We start from the raw sequence: 21184 nt of genomic DNA, 5'->3' as shown, positions 1-21184 counted from the left end.
TGATTAATTTTTGTGTGTATATATTTTTTTAATTCTAAAAAAATACAGAATTAAATAGAACCCATTGCCTTAAGAACCTAGCTCTAAAATTATATTTATACTTATAGAAATATAAGCATATTTTTATTCATTAAATTATCATGAATATATTTGATTAACTGATTACAGATAACATAAGTTTTACAACTCATCGATGAAGTGGGTTTTACCCATGAAAGCTCATGTTTCTATATGTTTTTGTTAGTCTCTAAGATGCCACAGGACTACCCATTGTTTTTAAAGTTACAGACTAACATGGGTACCCCTCTGATACCATTTACACTAAGTCAAATAAAAAAATAAACTAGTACTTAATGAAAATGGTATCTATGCATATTTTATTGATATGTTGTGTTCTGTTGTAATACTGATACCAATACTGAGTCTGTCTCATTTGTGGGATCAAAAACTAGATTTTTATTCCAAAAATTTGCTAATCATTTAGTTTTTTCCCCACTGATTCCATTGTCTCCACTTTGTATGGTACTTGGCTTCTTTTCCCTTTCTTCTCTCTGCCTTTCCTTGAGTTCGGTGGCATATCATAATCCAGGTTATTTTATCAGTCTCATCTGCTTGTGAGCATTGCAAAATTCATATTGAAAGATGGAAAAAAATGCCCGGAAAACTATTTATGGTTTTGATGCTGCCCCTCTAGACATGAACAGAACTCTTGCCAGTGACATCAGTATGATGTATTTTCAGAACTATTTCTTGATATCAATAGTCATTTTAGTTTTACGTGGTGATTTGGAGATATTTTTAGGCTTAGTCATTTTTCAATAAAAGCCAGAAACACCATATCAAAAATGAATTTGGAATAAATGATGACTTCAGGTAACTGTTCTGTAAAATTCAGAAATGGTAAAATCTTCCAAGTTGAAATCCACCTAGATTTTCTTATTGCACTGATAATGGCATTTCTTAATGCTTTTCAGTAAATAAACTTGAGAGAATTTGAAAGCATGGTAATCATCTTCAAGTTTCAGTAAGCTCAATCAGATATGTTTTCCTAATTGAAAATGAAGATTATTTGAGGTTCATAATAAAGGATTTCTATATTATGAAAGGAACTAATATAGTTCTCATTTACAGTACATTTTTAGACTGGTACCCATTTTGTAAAAAAGGGTGCACGTAACTTATAGTTTTCTAGTTTAAGATTATCAGGGACTTGAGCCATGCTACTTCATGAAGATATGATAGATATATGGAATAAGTTAGTGAGATAAGTAACTGAAAAATGTAGTATTGAGGATAGTAACCATCATTCATCATTACCTGTAAAATCTCTGCCTTGCCATAATTAAGGAATTAAAAATGCCATATGTTTTTCTCTGGAGAAAGGAGGGAGAAGAGCAAAAAATGGGATGAAGATTTGTTTTTAAAATGTAAACTTGTTGGGCTAGGTGAACTTTTTTCTTCTTTTGAGTGCTAGTTTTCGATTCATACTCCACAGTTGGTGAGTAGACATCTCATGAATTGGCTAGTTGGTAGTATATAGAGGGAGGTGACACATAGGATCTTCCCCTCCATGTGTATTCCGCAAGGGTATAAAAAGCAGAGCTGCTTTAACATTCCTCAGTTCTCTTTCTATTGCTCATCATGTTATATGTCAGAGCAACTCTCTTCAAATCTCTCTCTGCTTTGGGTAGTTAGTGTTGTGACTTTTTAGTCCAGTGAGTGTACATGGAAGCCACCCCCAAGGTTGCAGGTGTTGTGGGACACTACACCCAAGCACGGCAATTTCCTGGACTTCAAGAATTGCCAATCCTGCAACACAGTTGTTTCTGAATGATGAACACATGAGACATCTGTTTCTGTCTGGTGAGGAGCATGTCTTGGAGTGCTGTGAAATTTGCAGGTCCTCCTTGAAGTGGACCTAGCATTCAAGGAAAGCATGTCTGAAGCTTCTGTCATGGAGCAAGCAATGAGGTTGGACTGCAATCCCAGATTCCAGCATGTAAGCCACAGAGGGACAAAGTTTTTTGAAATTGGCTTCAAAACTGTCTGAAGTTACCTTGTCTGACATAGAGGGAAGAGGTGACTGATGAGGTGGGACATAGAGGGCTGTCAGTCACATGACTACCCCAGCCCGGACAGGGCCCATGTCATCCTCATAGCCCCAGCATGGGCCAGACAGACCTGGTTTCCCTTTCTCAAATGTCTCTTCAACCTCCTTACCCTCTTCCAACTCCCCCAGACCTCCTATCTCAGAATGGAGGCACCCTTCTCCATCCCCATTCAGAAACTCTGCATCTGATGGCCTGGTTCCTATCTGATTCTCAGAAGCAGAGAAAAGATGTTCCCAGCAATTAAAGGCCATTCTTCTCCAGATTAGGAGATATACCACTTGCAGTACATACCTTTTATAAGTGGAAGCGCTTCCCACTCTGGTGTAGGAACAACAACATTCGACCTTCTGATGCTCCTCTCCATGTAATCCTTGACTATATCATGCACCTGAAACAACAAGGCCTGTCAGGTTCTTCTCTAAGGATATGTCTACTACAGCGCTATTTTGAATTAACTTATTTCAAATTAGTTAATTTGAAATAAGCTAATTTGAAATAACGCAGTTATACACAAAAACTAAGTTGAAATAGCATTTTTCTAATTTGAAATAGTGCGTCCACATTGAGTGGACCCTGAATTGAAGGTAAGGCTGGCCGGAACCAGTGCCAGCAGGGCATCAGTGTTGGACTTAGTGAGTGAGGCTGCTGCCTCAGGCTGTCCGAAGTCTGTGCTTAAAGGGACCCTACTCCCCATCCCGGACAGACAGTTCTCAGGTTTCTCTGCTTGCTGGTCTACCTCACTGAAGGACAGCAAAGCATTTGTGTCTCGGAGTGCTCTGCTTGCCCTCACTCAGGACACCACAGCACTCTGCAACATGGAACCAGACCTGCCCCTGGGGACTGTGCTGCGTCTTGTGGACACGTTGCCAGCAGCCTGGCTGCACTGTCTGCAGGCTGCCATCTAGGGACTGTCAGGATGCAGGGGGCCCTTCCCTAGCCCCCCTTCCTGATAACAAATAAAATGCACTTTTGTCTCAAATACAAACTCTGTTTGTTTAACAAAACTGGGGGAGGGAACTGGGGGTGGGGATGAAACTCTGGGGAGATTGGGAAGGGCAGTGGAACAGGGGAGGAGAAAGTGTGGGAGAGGGGAGGGGGAAAACTTGGAGGTGGGAGGGGGAAGCAAGGGGAAGAAGGGGGAGGGGAAGCTCAGCACTTCAGGGGTGAGGGGTCTCACCGGGCCACTGCCTCCCAGCACTGCGGGGGAGGGGGCTTCGGCATCCCAGGGAGAATGGGGAGGAGGATGCGGAGGCTGAGGAGGAGGGTGTGGAGGTTGAGGAGGAAGAGGCGGGAGGGGGGGCAGGAGTGGGAGGAGGAACAGTAGCTGGGGTGCAGCAGGCGCAGGACCGGCACGGGGCAGCACATTCTGCACCAGGACCTGCAGATGGTGACAGATGGCATGACCTTGGGCAAGCAGCTCCCGCTGGAACTCCCGGTCGTCCTGTGCCCGCTGCTCCATGATCCGGGTCTGGGCTCGCAGGGCCTGCAGGTGCTGCTCTTGGTACCCCTGCCGCATGGTGTTGGTCCTGCTGAGGCCACGGGTGCAGGGGCATGTCCCTGGCGGAGTGGTGCATCTGCATGAGCAGCTGGTGTGGCTGTAGAGAAAGAAGAAAAATGGTCAGTTCTCTCTGGGGACACCGTGGATGATGCCCAGCCCGCCCCCCCCCGCGAGATGAGGGCGACCGTGCCCTGCACCGTCAGAGCCAATGTGCTTGCACAGAGGCCATGGTCGGCATGTCCAACTCTGCCCGGGAGTGGGACCTGCCCTGAGACTGCACTCATGCCCCTATGCTGTGTATAGTGCGGCCGGGGCGGGGGGAGATATCCCCTGCCCCTGCGTAGAGGGGGCGTGTGAAGGGAGGGCGTCCTGCTGTGTCCCGCCCCGAGGTCGGTAGTGTGTCGAGTCTCTTCACACACACATGTGGCTATCGGGCCATGGCTCTTGTGTGCCACGCAGCTGGAGCCACCTGCCCAAGGGTGGCACGGCACGTGCCCGCATGTGCACAGGTGACTGTGTGATCCATGGGAGGCATGGCCCACACGCATGGTCCCTGGTCTCCCCCGCCTCCTCCCCCCGAGTAGGGGACAATGGCCTCCCCGGACGACCCTGCCGACTCCGGTGCTGGGACAGCTGGTGGTGGCCACTCTTCTATGCCCGGGTCAGGGCCCTCAGCTCCTTGCTCATTGTCCCCCGGACTGGCACAGACTGCCCCGTTCCCCAGGATTCGGTCGAGGGTGGGGAAGTAGGGGCAGGTGGCAGCCCCTGCTGCAGCGCTGCCCCTGGTGGCCCTGGCGTACGCCTGCCTGAGCTCCTTTACTTTCAGGCGCACCTGCTCCTGGGTGTGCCTGTGTTCCTTGCAGGCCATGGTGGCCGCTATGCAGCCATAGATGGTTGCATTTCTCTGACTGGTGCGGAGATCATGGACATTGGGGGCCTCCCCCCACACCTCAATGAGGTCCATGATCTCCACATCAGTCCAGGCGAGCGCATGCCATCTATGGCCCCTGGCTGGCCCCTGGGTGCTGGGCGGGGGACAGCTGGCTGCCACTGGCTGCCAATGTGTGGCCACTGGGTGAGGGGCTGCAGCTGCTGGCAGGCCTGGCTCTCGCACTTGCCCAGTGGCCAGACTCTAACCCCTTTAAGGGTCCTGGGGCTGGGAGAGAGAAGAGGAGTTTTCCTGGTTTGGCCCAGAATGGCTACCAGGGGAAACTGGGAAGGGCTGGAAGCCCCCTATTTCGAATTGTGTCTAGATAGCACTTAATTCGAATTAGCTATTTCGAATTTGGTGTTACTCCTCGTAGAATGAGGTTTACCAAATTCGAAATAAGTGCTCCGCTATTTCGAATTAAATTTGAAAAAGTGGTTTGCATATGAAGACCCTATTGAAGTTAATTTGAAATAAAGGCTGTCAGCATTCCACTTAGCCCCCCCTGTCGCCCGGTCAATGAGGTTTTGGACTTTGCTCACCCTATTTCCAAAAGGTTCCTTACAAGGCTGAATAATCTCAATCCCTCACATAGGCCTATAGCCTCCTATGTTGGATTTGGGGCTCGGGCTCAACACTCTAACTAGACCACTATTCGAGCCCCTGGCCAAATGCTCTCTATCTCTGTTAGCAACAAAGACGGTATTTTTTAATAGCAATCACATCTGCAAGGCGGGTTAACAAAATTGCTGCTTTCACAGCTTCTTCACCCTATACTGTATTTCACAAGGACAAAGTAATAATTCAACCCTACTCTTTCTTGGTGATTAAAGTTTGTTTCAATTACATATTAATGACCCCATCATCCTACCGGCTTTCTCCCCAAAACCTCATGCTTCCCATGAGGAGGACATTCTACACAGTCTCAATATACGCAGGATCTGTCATTCTATATAGACAGCATGTGATGCTTGCACAAATCACACACTTTGTTTCACTTGCCTAATGCTCTTGCAGAGCACCTCTGTCACCTCCGTGCATTTCCAGGTTGATTACATTGTTTTATCCAGTGCTACTCCCTCCAAGGCAAACCTTTCTGTGCACCTTCCAGAGCTCACTTGACATGAGCTGTAGCTGCCTCAATGGCATTCCTTAAAGGGGTCCCTCTTAAGGACATTTGGTGTGCAGCCACTTGGTCATCTAATCATGCCCTCATGAGATATTATACAATTTCCACAGGGACAGGCACAACCTTCACCTGTTGTCAGCGAAGTCCTTTCGACTGCTCGCAAGAACTAATCCAAGCCCACCTACCAACTTTGGGTACCGCTATGTTTTCACCAACAGTGGAGCACCCACAGGGACATCACTCAAAGAAGAAAAGGAAGTTACTCACTTTCTGCAGTAATGACAGTTCTTTGAGATGTATGTCCCCCTGGGTACTCCATGACCCACCCGTCCTCTCCGCTTCTTTGGGTCATCTTTGTCAGATGGGGCATACATGAAGAAACTGAGGGCAGGTGTGCCGCACGTGCAGACTGCAAAGGTGCGAATGGCACACACATTGTGATGCGCGTATGTGGCCCAGCCAGATACTGCTAGAAAAATATCTGATTTGTGGTACCAGGATGAGCCCAACACCAACAATGGAGCACTCACAGGGACACACATCTTGAAGAACCATTGTTACTGACAAGTTGAGTAACTTCCTTGTCATTAAGCACCTCTGTCATTTCCAAGTTTCATAGAATCATAGATCTGGAAGAGACCTGAGGAGGTCATCGAGTCCTGCCCCCTGTCCAAAGCTGGACGAAACCCCCCTGCAACTTGAGACCATTGCTTCTCATTCTGCCATCTGTCGCTACTGAGAACAGCCTCTCTCCATCCTCTTTGGAACCTCCCTTCAGGTAGTTAAAGGCTGCTATCAAATCCCCCCTCACTCCTCCTCTTCTACAGTCTAAAAAAGCCGAAATCCCTGAGCCTCTCCTCATAGGTCATGTGCTCCAGCCCCCTAATCATTTTGGTTGCCTTCAGTTGAACCCTCTCCAATGTGTCCGCATCCTTTCAGTAGTGGGGGGCCCAGAACTGAACACAATTTTCCAGATGTGACCTCACCAATGCCAAATAAAGGGGAATAATATTATCACTACTCTAGATCTGCTGCCAATGCTCCTCTTAATGAACCCTAATATGCCATTAACACTTGGCTACAAGAGCACACTGTTGACTCACATCCAGCTTCTCATCCACTGTAACCCCCAGGTCCTTTTCTGCCAAATTCCTGCTTAGCCAGTCAGTCCCCAGCCTGTAGCAGTGCTTGGGATTCTTCCGTCCCAAGTGCAGGACTCTACACTTGTCCTTGTTCAAGCTTATCAGATATCTTTTGGCCCAATCCTCCAATTTGTCTAGGTCACTCTGGACCCTAAGCATACCCTCCAGTGTATCTACCTCTCTCCCTAGGTTGGTGTCACTGGTAATTTGCTGATGGTGCAATCCATTCCCTCATCCAGGTAATTAATAAAGATGTTGAACAAAACTGGCCCTAGAACCAATCGTTGGGGCACTCCGCTTAGCATCAAGCCATTGATCACTACCCCTTGAACCCGACAATCTAGCCAGTTTTCTATTCACTTTACCAGTCCATTTATCCAGTTCATGCTTCCTTAACTTGCTGGCAAGAATTAAGTGGGATACTGTTTCCTGTTATTGTTTTTCCCTCTTCACTGAGCAGTGGGATTACTATGTCTTTGGTCTTCCTCTTGCTTCTAATATATTTGTAGAATGTTTTCTTACTATCCTTTATGTCTCTAGCTACATTGAGCTTGTTTTGTGCCTTCGCCTTCTAATCTTGCCCCTATATACTTGTGTTATTTTCCCCTATATAGTTGCGTTATTCATCCTTTGTAATTTGATCTAGTTTTCCCTTTTTATATGACTCCTCTTTGATTTTTAGATCATGTCATATCTCCTAGTTAAGCCAAGGTGGTTTCTTGCCATACTTTCTATCATTCCTATGCAGTGGAATCGTTTGATTTTGGGCCATTAATAATGTCCCTTTGAAAAAGTGACTTTCTTCAGTTGTTTTTCCTCTTAGTTTTGCTTCCCATGGGACCTTACCTACCAGCTCTCTGAGGTTATGTCTACACAGCATGGGTATTTTGGAATAACTGACATTATTTCGAAATAACGTCGTGCACATCTACACAGCAAGCCATTATTTCAAAATAATGTCAAGATGAGGCCTTCTTACTCCCACTCCTGTAACCCTCATTTCGTGAGGAGTAAGGGAAGTCGAAGGAAGATTGCACTTCCTTTTATTTCCTGCTGTGTAGACATCGCCAAAAGCTGAATTAAACTATTTCAACTTTAGGTATGCAATTGACATAGCTGAAGTTACGTATCTTAATTCAACTTTGTCCTGTAGTGTAAACGTGTCCTGGATTTACTAAAGTTTGCCTTCCTGAAATCCATTGTCTTTATTTTTCTGTTCTTTTTTCTACCATTCCTTAGAATCTTGAATTCTGATTTTATGATCACTTTACCCAAGCTGCCTTTCACTTGCAAATTTTCAACCAGTTCCTCTCTATTTCTTAAAATGAAATCTAGAACCGGTTCCGCCTCCCAGTAGCTTTCTCAACCTTCTGAAATAAAAAACTGTCTCCAATGCAGTCCAAGAACTTGTTGGATAATCTGTGCTGTGCTATGTTCCCTGTTAGTTTCCCAACATATGTCTGGATTGTGGAAGTCTCCCATCACCACCAAATCCTGCTCTTTGGATGATTTTGTTAGTTGTTTTAAAAAAGCCTCATTCACCTCTTCTGCCTGGGTAGGTGGTCTATAGTAGACCCCTAGCATGATATCACCCTTTTTTTTACCCCTTTTAACCTAACCCAGAGACCCTCAACAAGTCTGTCTTCTGTGTCCATCTCAATCTGCCAAGTATATAGATTTTTAATATAACCTCCTTCCCTTTTTTCCCCTGCCTATCCTTCCTGAGCAAGCTGTATTCTTCTAGATCAATATTTCAATTTTGTATATTATCCCAAGTCTCTGTGATACAAAACATGTCATAGTTGTGCTTATTTACTAAAAATTTAAATTCTTCCTGCTTATTCCTCATACTTCTTGCATTTGTATACAAGCATCTAAAATACTGATTTGATTCTGCCCCCAGTTCTGCCTTGTCCCTTCTTTATCTCTGCTATTATAGCACATGCTCCTTCCCATTTCTGATTCATCTCCCAGGTCTCCATGTTTTTCACTGATCTGTGGGCTTTTGTTACCAGACCCTATCAAACCTTGTTTAAAGCCTTCATCACTAGGTTAGCCAGTCTGCATCCAAGTACTTTCTCCTTCTTCGAGCGATGTCCCTGTGGGTGCTCCACTGTTGGTGTCAGGCTTGTCCCTGTGCCACAGATTGGAGACTTTCAGAGCAGTGTTCAGTCAGGCTGCAAACCCCATCCCTGCTTAGCAGTCCCCATCTTTGCTTAGCAGTCCTTCTTGTAACTGCATCCCATGGTCAAGGAAATCAAAAGCCCTCCTGGTTACATCATCTTCGCAGCCAGGCATTCACTTTCACGATGCACCTGTCTCTGCCTGGGCCCCTACCTTTTACAGGAAGGACTGTGCGCCAAACTCCTTCACCCGTATTCCGAGCCCTGTAGTGTCACTTTGCAGCATCATTTGTGCCCACGTGGATGAGTAGCATGGGGTAGTAGTTAGAGGGCTGGATAATCCTTGACAGTCTCTTTGTAATGTCTTGGATTCAGGCCCCTGGCAGGCAGCATACCTCCCAAGATGCCATGTCAGGGTGACAGATGGGTGTCTCTGTCCCACTCAGAAGAGAGCCCCCAACACTACTACCCTGTGTTTCCTCTTCACAGTGGTGGCCTCAGACCTCCCAGCCTTGGGGGGTACATGGCTTCTCCTCTTCTGCCTTAGGAGGAGATTACTTATTTCCTGTACTGCCACATAATGGTTTTCCATAATCATGGTGGGAGGGTTGGAAGAAGGGGGTGGAGTGTTGCCAGAAGTAACCAGCTGTCAGTGTCCACCCTGAAACACAGCCATCTCCTCCTGCTTCACCAATGGTGTGCCAGCAGTCTTTTTTAGGTTGATAGCTTTCTCAGCCTTAGCTTATCTCCACATGAATACTCTCAAGCTTAAGGATCTTTTTTGAAATGTGTTGCTTATACCTATTCAACTTCCCGCACTCCAAGGTGGACCTGAGCTGGCTACCCTATGCGTACTGCTAAGGAAAAATCTTCTGGAACCAGTATATGTGGCAAGCGCACACATCTACAAATGGACTAGGAATGTGAAAGATATCTTGCTTAATTGGTTAACTGACTAAGCATTAGGTTAACCTAATGTTTAACTGGTTAACTGATTAATTGGGATTTTACATCCCTAGAATGGATACAAGCAACACCTTTCAACACTGGTTAGAGAAAATGGTAATTGTCTTTCTGATGTCTTCCAAATTCCTGGACCCAGTGGCCTCAGTGTTTGTAGAAACCAGACATGTTCCCTTTGCACTCATGGAATGAGCACAACCTTTTTTAGGTGTCTGCTGTCTTGACTTCTGACTCAACGCATCTAACAGGTATCCCCCGCCTGATCTCTCAACTCCGCTATCTTGGTGTCTTCCAAGGAATCAAAAGGTGTGCACCAGTGACTAAGAGGAGAGCACAGTACTGGTATGATGTAGTATGAGGATCACCAGTTCTAGGCACTGTGGGCCTCCCATGCCTTTTAATTTTGGAGTGGAGAGCAGCTGGACAACTTGGGATTACCATACTTCCTAAATCTGCCAGGTCAGATTGTGTCCCGTTCACCTGAGGCTAGAGCCAGACCTACTACACCCTCAAGGCCAACCAGTAGCCTCAGTGCGGAGCACTTTGGGATGAAGGGCAAGTGGTACTAGGAAAATGTCATTGTCTCTGGGCAATGCAGTGTCACCAGTACAACTGGATACTAACCCCGAGGTCTTACACTGTGTTCCAGGACATCATGAGGTGAGTGCTGCCAGCTTTGGAGATGCGAGACATGCCACACAAATTTCTCAATATTTTATACTCTTTGATACAAACACATTGCATTCCTGAACTATAAAGGGCTAATAGAACTTGCTAAAACCTCGTGGCAGATGTTGATGTCTTTGGGTTTGAAATCAAAACTAGCAGGCAAATTGTACCAAGTCTTGGATAGCAGATATGAACAGATCTATTCATATCCAGTAGAAGGATCACTGGTGGTAACAGCAGCCAACGAGAGAACCTGCTAAGGCTGACAGAAATCAGTGCCTCAAGATAAGGAGATAAAGCACCTCTACCTGCTGAATCAGAAAACTTACTTCACCTTGAGACTGTCCAGCAGTCCTGGCAAAATAGGACCTTGTCAACAGGTGTGCTTTGAAGAACTTTACTGAGAGGCTGCTGAAAAATTACAAGGTTGATTTCCAAATTGTTCTTGCAGAAGTATGTTTAATAGCCTGGACTACCTTTCACATGGTTTTCAACGTGTTAGACGTAGCCTCCAGGTCAGTGATTACAATGAACATGATGAACTGCTTTGTGGCTGGCCTTAGAAGGAATTACAAACAGCTGAAGATTTACAATTCAAGGATTGCGGAATTCTGTGTGCTGCCCAGAGCTAGCAGGAAGTCCCGCTGACTCCAGCTGCACGCGGCATAGCAGCTTTGAAATGTACAAGTCCCCAGCGGCGTTTCAAAGGGGCAGCACTGCACAGCTGATCCCGGGTTCAGCTGTGCAGCGCTGCCCCTTTGAAGTACCCTTTCTCCTCCCCCAGCCTCACCTCTCCAGCTGCCTCTTTCTGACAGAGGCAATGGGGGAGGGGGGAGTCAACTAGTCAGTTGGATAGTTGACTAGTCCTTAACATCTCTAGTGTAGGGATGGTGACTACCTACCTAAGAAGGGTGACTTTACCAATCCTTTCTGCGTTGATCACAAGTGACTGATGTTTCTGAAGGTCCTCCGGAGTATGTTTCAGCATTAGGGTGGGGTCTTGTACATGGATCATTTTGCAACAAGAGAGAACAATTGTCACCTTTCTGCTTGTTGGGAAGGCTGCAATCCTGGATTTTTTTCAGATGTCTTTTTCTCCCATAGACAGGGGCTCTCTTATATGCATTCCTCACCTTCTCAGAGTATTTTAGAAGATCTGGCTGGAGAAGGGCAGCGTAATCTTTATAGCCCTAGCCTGGCTGAGACCAGCATTGTTCTGAGACCTCCATAGCCCCATGGATCATTCTTCCTCTGATTCTTGGCCTTCTAGAAATAGGGACGTGATTTTGCAACTGAGTCTGAGGTCTCCCTACTTGACAGCATGGGTGATTGCTGTTAACACTAGTGGAGAGATCCTGCTTGCAGTATTTCCTCATAGGTTCTGATTAGTAATAGGAAAGTTTCCATTCAGTCCTCTTATCTCTCTAATTGTGTCACCAGCTGCTTCCTGTGCATTTCGGGATCTAAGGTGTTGAGGTACCTGTTTCCCAAAGCCTCACTCCAGGAGAACCAAATAGAGGTTGCACACATTGGACACATGCAGAGCCATATTATTATAATTACATAGGATAGCATTATTACAGAAGTCTCCCAGGCTGATCCTGGCATAGCGAAGAAAATCAAAGGATAGGCCATATCTACCTGGAGGATATTAAACTGGATTGCCTCGTGTCTCGGAACATGTTATCAACTAGCACCAGAATATCCATCTGACAGAGCCATGAGCCTACTCCTCAGAGCTCAGTCCACCTCCCTTTGGAATCTCTCTGTAAGCAGTGGCTTGGTCATCTGTTCACGTATTCACAAAACTCTGTATGTTGATGCAAAGCTGCTAGGGAGCATGCAAGATTCAGGTGATCTGAGTTGCAGTCCATACTCTGATGTCTTTTACTGAATCTGACTGAAGGGAAATTGCTTGCGAGTCACAAATATACATACAGATGAGCACTCTAAAGAAAAAGGTTACATACCTTTATCTGATGTTCTTTGAGAATTCAGGTATCTTGTCTGGATAATAAGGGGATGGTCTCCCAGAAGCTGGTCCTGGACGACACATGATCACTTGATGAATCATTTCCTGTCAAGCATCTGGCACTTAGCCACTGTCAGAAGGCAGGAAACCAAACTAAATGGACCATTGGAATGACCCAGTATGACCATTCTTGTGAGATGTGTAGTCTGTATATGTATTCCACTACCTACCTGCTATGTCTGCTACTTCCATATCATGAAATCATGGATTCTTATAGTTTATGCCCTTGTAGAATGTGAATACACTACTTTAGGGATACTGCTGACAAGAAAAATTTTCCAGCATGTGCACATATACTCCCCAGCTGTGAAATACACATACAGATAGCACATCTTGAAGAACTTTTGTTTCTGTAAATGAAAGTAACCTCTTTACCTATTCCTAAAACCCCTTCCGTTGTGTTACAGCTGTGCAATATGTACTTTGGTGATACCATTCAGATTACTTTTATCCACTATCAAGAAAGGGTCTTTTACTGTGACTGTTTAAAAGAAAAAAACCCAGATGTATGTGTATAGATACATATATGCTGACTAGTAGTCTGAATGAAAGACTGGGAACCAGGAACTCTGGTCCTTGGCAGTGTCAAGACTGATAGAAGTGATGGCATAGAATGATTTTCACTTCAGCAATCCTCAACTGTGTACCAGCCCTAAAAATCCATTACTAGCCAACATAAGTTAGAGTTGTCACGAGGCTGTTCTAACATGGCTATAGCTAAGTCTCCACTTCAAAAAAAAAGTGTGTTTTTTACATTGATTTAGCTATCTAGATGTGAAATCTTAGTGGAGACTAGGCATATAATTTTGAAGATGCCACTGAAAATTAGTACTAAACTATATGAGAGTCAAAATGGAATATCCAGATTACTGTTTTAGGTTAAGCCATAGCTTCCAGAATTCAACAACTTCAAAATGAGAGACATTTACAACGAGACTTCTGCCAACTTTTCCCAGTCTGTGCTTACTCATTCAGCTTTCTACAATCCCGCAAGAAGATCAGAAAGAGATACTTTATTTAGACTCTAATTCTAAAACAATGTCAAATCCTGCAAATATTTCATGATCTGTATTCTCAAAAACTAGATAAAATTAGATGCAGGAGCTAAATGTCATCTGGTATAAATCCACATTCCTTTAGTTATAGTGCTTTCTTGATTTACACCAATGGAAAAGTCCTGCTCGTAGAATCAAATGTTACATGGAAAGGTAGAATCCATGTGAATTTTCTTAGTTTTGATAATGAAATATTTTTCAAGGGTTCATGTATTTGAATTTAGTTCCCTCAGTTTGGGATGTCTTTTGTTGGAAACCAGTACAAAAGAAGAGCAAACACCAGTTTAGCCAAGAATCATGATTGATGTTTTTCTTTGTTTCTAAAACTTGTTCTGCATTTTGTCCTCGGTCATCATAAATAAGCATATAAGAATTTGGCTAGGTTGCAGTTGGTTATGGACAGTAAAGAGAGACAATATTCAATCTTGTTTATGTGGCTCAAAAACACAACTAGTCTGTGATAAACAGGGCTTTGGAGCAGAGCCCAGAGCTGGAGTGCGGGGCAGTGGAGCTGCAGGTTTTTTCCCGGAGCTGGAGCACAGAAAATCTCGACTGCTCCACTGCTTCAGGTTTTTTTTGTTTCATTTTCAATCCAAAATGAATGATATTTTAGCAAGAAAGTTTAAGATTGTATAACAATTGATATTAACATCTACTTTACCACTTTACGTAATATGTCACAGTTATTCTCACTTTGGACAAAATAAAGATTTAATGCACAGATACAAAATTACAAAGTTTTTTGGAGGTATGTTTTATTAAAGAATCAAAGAAGTATCAGACATCCGACAACACTGCAGACTGCTCTCACCTTTGTGTCAAGGTTAGGCGAGTAAGTACTCGCATAGATTAGACAGTTAAATTAGTATGTGTTTATTTTCAACCTTGTAACTTGTAGCCTTGTTACTTCCCAACAATTAATGTTGCAGAACAGCAATAGCACATACTAACACTACGGCACATACCAAATTTCATTGATATATCTATATTAAAGCGTTTCTGAGATATTAATTAAAAACTTGGAAAATATTTTGAATATTTTACCGCAAAATTTCATATGAAAAACTAACTTGCAATTTATACATAAAAATTTATATTAATTATGTATTTTAAACATTTACAGTTAAAAATTAATTTGAGTTGGAGCGGAGCTGGAGCAGTCAGTATTGGTGCCGGAATGGAGCTGGAGCAGAGCAATTCAAAAATTATTAAATCAGATTGCTCCAAATCCCTGGTGATAAACTACAGAAGAAGATCCCTAAGATATTAGACACCTGAAAAAGAATACTACGTACATGTATTAAATAGTGGTATTTTGGCTCACGTGGCACAGATACTGACTTTGGGTTGAGAAGTCTTTGATCATATTTTAACAAGGATGGATTCTGCACCTGGTGTGGGATTTCAGTTACTGCATGCCTCTTGGAAGATCTGCATGCTAAGTACAGTATGGATTCTTGTGATATCTTATTTCATGGTGGTTTGAGACTTGGAAAATATCAGTGCAACTTCCATTAGCAACTGCTTTTAGTTGTGAAGATCTCATGCAATTAACATTTTCATTTTACAGAATGTTGTGTGAAACATTTCTTAGTATATTATGAAAGATTAGCATAAATAATTAAAACAATTGACAAAACAAATGAACAAAGCACATTGTGTGGTTAATCATCCTTGATTTTATTGTTTGTATGCTTATTAATTCACAGATTCAGTACTGTGAATTAATGTGGTTCAACTGCATTTTTTTTTAAAAAGTAGATGTGACTGACATAGTTGCTTTGGCAGATATTTTCAAAGTCCTTGACAAGCTTTCATTAAGTAAATAATGACGTGCTCCCAGAAATATTCTTAGCTATCATTTCTTCCTACGAGTCCAAAAAGATCTGAAAAGCAGTGAGAGATGCCACAGTTTCAAATAGATCAAGCTCCATCAAGTAGTATTAAATAGCTCAAGCAACTGTTTTAATTAAGACACACAATATGAGGTTCCCCTTGTGTCAATTAAATGAAATCTATCGAAAAACTAGCCTCTAGTTGTTATAGCAACAGGAATGTAGGATGAAGATAGGTGCCACGAGAAATTAAAAAATTGAATTTATAGCTTCTTAACTTTTTCAGTATACTATGCAGTTTCTAGAGATTTGAGTTAAGGTCATAGAGCAGATTATATTTACTTGAAAACTTTTGATTAATTTAATTTTATTTGGATGGCCAATTATTTTTCCCAATAGGTGAAAACAAAATTATACTAAATAAAATCATAAGGTAGAAATTAGTTTGTGGTTTTTTAGTTTTATTATAAAACTGAAATATCCATCCCTCAAAAAATAAAAAGTAAAAAATCACACAAATCAGTACTCTTGCTTTTATCTTTTTCCTTTAAATTCTGTAAATTTCAGGGAAAAAATGGTCATTAAAAATCTAACAGGCTATATGTAAACATCATATAGACGAATGGACAAGTGCAGGTGCAGTACTTAAATCTGAACTTTACAGGCCAAGGGAAGTCTGTTCTTCTGCCTAACATACTAAGTTGAGGAATGGGCTATTTAGGCAGTAGAGAAATAGAAGCAATACAGTAGTGGAGCATAGGCAATAACATAATAGTGTTCCCCTGAGTACATAAGCTTTAAGATATTGTAAATTTTAGAGGTCAAGTGTAGAAATGCTTTTGCTAAATCCCATGATACCTATGCAATTGCTCTATATCACAACTGACATTCTAATACTGACTTCCATGTTTTGTGTAAATATATTTACATATATAGACATACATATTTTTGCATGTATGAGCAGATCTGTGGATGTGCATTTTTTGTTATCTTTTCAATTTTTTATAATGGCTATGAAATATGTTAATTAAAAGGGCATGCAGTGGTGTCTTCTGAAAGAAGAAGAAGTCATTCCTCGTATCAGAGCTATGGAAGGTCGTAGAGGACGACCACCGAATCCAGATAGACAGCGTGCTCGAGAAGAATCAAGAATGAGGCGTCGCAAAGGCCGACCTCCAAATGTTGGTAGCACTGAATTTTTAGACAACACTGATGCAAAGCTGTTGAGGAAGCTGCAAGCTCAAGGTAAGAAATTTATTATCTTCTCCACAATCTGAATGTAGTAACTATGTTGTTGGTTTTTTTTTCATGGATCACATACAGAGCTTTTCTTAAGTACATACCAGTTCTTATAATTGGGGATACACTTATATATTTGATGAATTTGCAAGACATTCTGCAGAGAGATACTTGTAAGGTGCCTGACGCCACCTACCCACCAAGATTTTGGTAACGTGTTATATATTGTTTAAATATGCCTTAGAAAATCATCATGAAAATTTACTGGCCCTGTAACAAAATCTCCTCACCCTCCCTCATGAAAAATATTTTTCCCAAAGGAACAACAAGTAGAATATTGCAAAACTGATTTAAGGAATATTATGCTTTTGGCATAGTGGTACTGCAAAAATATTTTCTTAATAGCTTCTTAGATGCACATTTCTTTGTCTAATTACTATTGCTTCTGAGAGAGTGGTGTTTTATATATGTGATCCCAAGTATGAGAGAAATTATTTCCTACCAATTTTGTAACTTCAGTTCTCTGATGTTGATCTCCTCTCAAGATCCACACTCTTCAATGCTTTCTGCATCTTATACTGTTAAATATGTGTCTCAGCTGTGTGGTTAATGTTATAGAGCTATGCAGTCTCCTAGAGGTTATGTGTGTAGAAAAGTATATTAATCAGCTCTTGGCATGTGACTCAGGCATGTGTACTCTTGGCATGTGTGCTCATGTGGCACACACCATCCTTTCCAGAAATTCTCATTTCAGTCGTTTGATTTCATGAGCTGGCACATGTGAATATTCTAAAGTGTGAGCATGTGTGGAGTAAATTTTCTGAGTGTAGCTTAATTTCTGTTAATAAGTTAGTCTTTTATTTTGAATTCTTATGTGGTGTAGTAAAATAGTAGCAAAATGGTTATGGTTTTTTAGCTGTAGTTGTTTGTGCATTGTTTTTTGTTGCTTTTGTGGGTTTGTTTAATCGAGCTCAAATGTCTGTTGAATTGAAATGAAATGAATGAATTGAAATGTCTGTTGAATGTCTGTTCTGCACCAAAAAGATAATCCTATATGACAGGAACTTTACCATTCTTTTATGAGATTAAAAGAGTGCCAGATTTACTCATTATTCAGATTTACTTGGAATAGAGTTATTATGGTGAAGTAGGTAGAGTTGCATGTTCTTTCAGATCATCCTTAGTAGTGAATGGCTGACTGCATAAAATCTCCCCATCTTTAAAAGTTTTAGAGTTTAAATGAACAACCTCCAGAAGTCCAAGACTTTAAATATTCTGTTTCATAAATATCCTGTGTAAGGTCAGGATTTTCTTTACAAAACATTAAGAAGTTATAAGTAAGATTTTGTTTTGTTTTGTCCCTCGTCCCCCATGAGGCTATTATGGCTATATGAAAATGCACTTAGTGTTGACCTAACTCTTCTCCCACTGAAATGAACTGCAGTTCAAGTATTGAATTCAGTATGAGTACACATACACCAGTCCTGAGTGTGTTTGAAAATCCCAGCTATATATAGAGTACCTGCTAAAACAATTTTTTTCTGTACTGTATCTTTAAATCCTTATGCTCCAACTCTCCTATTTCTGGTGGAAAGCATAAATTTTTCAGGTATTTCAAGGTATTATACCCTTCAATGTTAGAAAAGGGATCTGATTCTTTTTTTCAATTTTCCTTTAAAATATACTTTTCCCCTTCTTTTGGCTACACGATAAACTGTACATAAATTGTCATTTTAACTTTTTCTACTTTTTCTGCTGTTTTCTTAATCAGTAGATTTTCATACTGTTACGTCACTCACTGTGAGCTCTGATAGTTTACATACTAGTCTTGTACCCTGAATTATAATTACATTTTTTCATATACAGAGTACAGCCATACATTTATAATCTAAATTATTTGTCTTTTAGATTAAGAGAAAATAAGAATGAACAAAAATGTGTCTGTGACCCAAACTAATAATTTAACACACTTCACTGCCATCTTATTTCACAAATAATCTCCCTGAAATCAATGTAACTATTCAAAAGTAATGGGTATGTCTACACAGCGGCATTATTTCAGGATAACTGATGTTAACATAGTGAAGGTCTACACTACAAGCCTTTATTTCAAAATACTGTCGAGCTGTAGGACTTCTTACTCCGACTCACGGTGATCCTCGTTTAACGAGGAGTAAGGGAAGTCAAAGAGTGTTCTTCCTTCGACTTCTTGCTACATAGGCAGTGCCAAAAGCCAAATTAAGTTATTTTGTATTAAGCTACACAATTGACATAGCTCAAGTTCTGTAGCTTAATTCTTCTTTAGCCATGCTGTGTAGAAGTACCCTACAATTCTAATCAACATGAGAGAGAAAGGCAAAATCTATTGTTACGAGAGTGTTCTTTGTGGTATGTGTTAGCTGACTCCTCAGGGGATTGAGGGGATTGTTCAAATAGGATTAGATGTTTGAATGCAATAGTTTATAAAGAGAGAAAGAGGTGGATCAATATTTTGTATTTTGATATAACTCGATTGAAAGCAATATTTTTCAGAATTATACATAATTGTATGTAGATAACAGAAAACATCAGTGTTCATTTGAGAAGCTTATGTGGGTTATTTTTATAGGTTATTTGTTTATATAAGAGATCTTGGTATAAGGTTTAACCATTTTTATGATAAAGGTTTAACCATTGCGCAAGACAAACTCACTTTTTTCTTTGTCTTTTCTTATGTTATGTGAAAATGTCTGAACACATAAATTAGATTTTTTTTAAGTGAGATAATACTATGTTTATGTGTTTAATGTTTCTTCTTTGTGCTACAGAAATAGCTAGGCAAGCAGCACAAATAAAGCTTTTAAGAAAACTTCAGAAACAGGAGCAGGCTCGAGCCGCCAAAGAAGCAAAAAAACAGCAAGGTAAGTGGTAAACCTTTAAGAGATTGTGCATACTTGCAGATGAGCTTTAGAATTGTTGATATTAGGTTACTGTTCTTCAGTCATTTTCTGATGATGATACATTTTTTGTTTTGCTTGTAGCTATTATGGCTGCAGAAGAAAAGCGGAAGCAAAAAGAACAGATAAAGATAATGAAACAGCAGGTAAATTTTGTGTGTTCATTAAAAAAACCTGTATTCTTCTTTGAGAGGCATCCCTGGGGGTGATTCACAGTGAGTGTTGGAGTGTCCCAGCGCCTCTCAAGTGATTTCTGTTAGCAGTGCGTTGGGGCTGCGCATGCACGCCCACCCCTCTCCTCTGGAGCCATCGCACATGCGAGGTCCCCTTCCCTTCAGTTCCTTTCTACTGTCCCCGGCTTCAGACAGAATAGAATCTTGCAGTGCTCTTCACCTCAGCTCTCCTGAAACGAAATTTTAGATAGTTTAATCCAAGTTCTTCTACCCCCTTAGATAGTTAAATCCAAGTTCTTCTACCCCCAGTTCTGAGTTATTAGAAAGGGAAAAAAAAAAAACCTTCATTTGTCAGTTGGCTCCTTTTCAGCACTGCCGTGTTATGGGCTCACCCAGCTTTAAATGCTGTGCACTCTGCAGCGATTCAGTGCCAGCATCAGATGGACACGAAAAATGTGTGAATTGCCTGGGACACTCACCCTCATAGCGAGACTGCCCTCACTGGGAAAAGCTCAAGATACACACATGCAAAGACAGAGAGCTCCGCCTGAAAATGTTAATAGCTGACAAGGGCAAACAGTCTGCCTCTGACCCTGGCTCGGCACAGAACCATACAGCCCAGGGGGACACGTCTCCTAAGCCCAAAAATAGAAGGGCTCGTTCTCTGCCACAGCAGTCGCCTAAGAGGCATGTCTCAGGCAGAGTCAAAACTCCGCCTTAGTAATTTTGACTGTCCAGGTATATCGGGCGAGCAGCACTATACAGAGCATAATAACTGAGGCAACAGGCCACATTGAGCCTGTCTCTCATATCATAGTACTGAGCACGGTACTGATTTCCGCCTAGCAAATTACATAGGCGCCTCAGACACGTGCTGTTACCCCAGAGTCTCAGTAACAAGCATAATCTTTTGAATTAATTTAGAATTTAGGATAAGGGATCTGATTGATGATGTTAAATGCTCTGGTTACCAGAAGGGAGGCCCCTGACACCATATCTGATCACCGGTGATTTCTCCCCCCAAAAAATGCTTGGAGTCCAGATTAAAGTTCACTAATATATTGTAAGAATTTGAATTGACAAGTGCATGAACAAGAACAAAAACAACCAACAAATCCAACCCCCACCCCAAAACAGAAGAGAAGAAAGACAGAAAGATCCCTAGTACAGTTAAGGTTACAAAGTCTCTGTCGCCAGTGGTGGTACAGGTGCTTGCGACCTCTACCTTTGGGCTCAGGTTCGCCCTTAGGGGGGAACCACAAGAACCTCGCAGTTCTGGGATGATTCTCATTGGGTCTTCACCACAACGGAGTGTTTCCGGGACGATGACAATGTTATGGTCCATGGCAGG

General features: G+C 42.0%; 1 protein-coding gene across 25 annotated transcripts in view; it reads left to right on the top strand.

Moving 5' to 3' along the window:
* BAZ2B (bromodomain adjacent to zinc finger domain 2B) overlaps positions 1-21184 on the top strand; it is a 331616-nt gene that overhangs the window by 209096 nt on the left and 101336 nt on the right. For all 25 annotated transcript variants that reach the window (XM_075933462.2, XM_075933455.2, XM_075933459.2 and 22 more), the window contains 3 exons: positions 16520-16730; positions 19532-19624; positions 19745-19806. In XM_075933462.2, coding sequence (XP_075789577.1) covers positions 16520-16730; positions 19532-19624; positions 19745-19806 — 366 coding nt within the window. The remainder of the gene's footprint in view (positions 1-16519; positions 16731-19531; positions 19625-19744; positions 19807-21184) is intronic.

Source organism: Pelodiscus sinensis, chromosome 7 (genome assembly GCF_052426305.1).
Source record: "Pelodiscus sinensis isolate ZL-2025 chromosome 7, ASM5242630v1, whole genome shotgun sequence".
NCBI lineage: Eukaryota > Metazoa > Chordata > Testudines > Trionychidae > Pelodiscus > Pelodiscus sinensis.
Note: the sequence above shows the minus strand (reverse complement) of the source record. Positions and strands in the feature narration are given on the sequence as shown.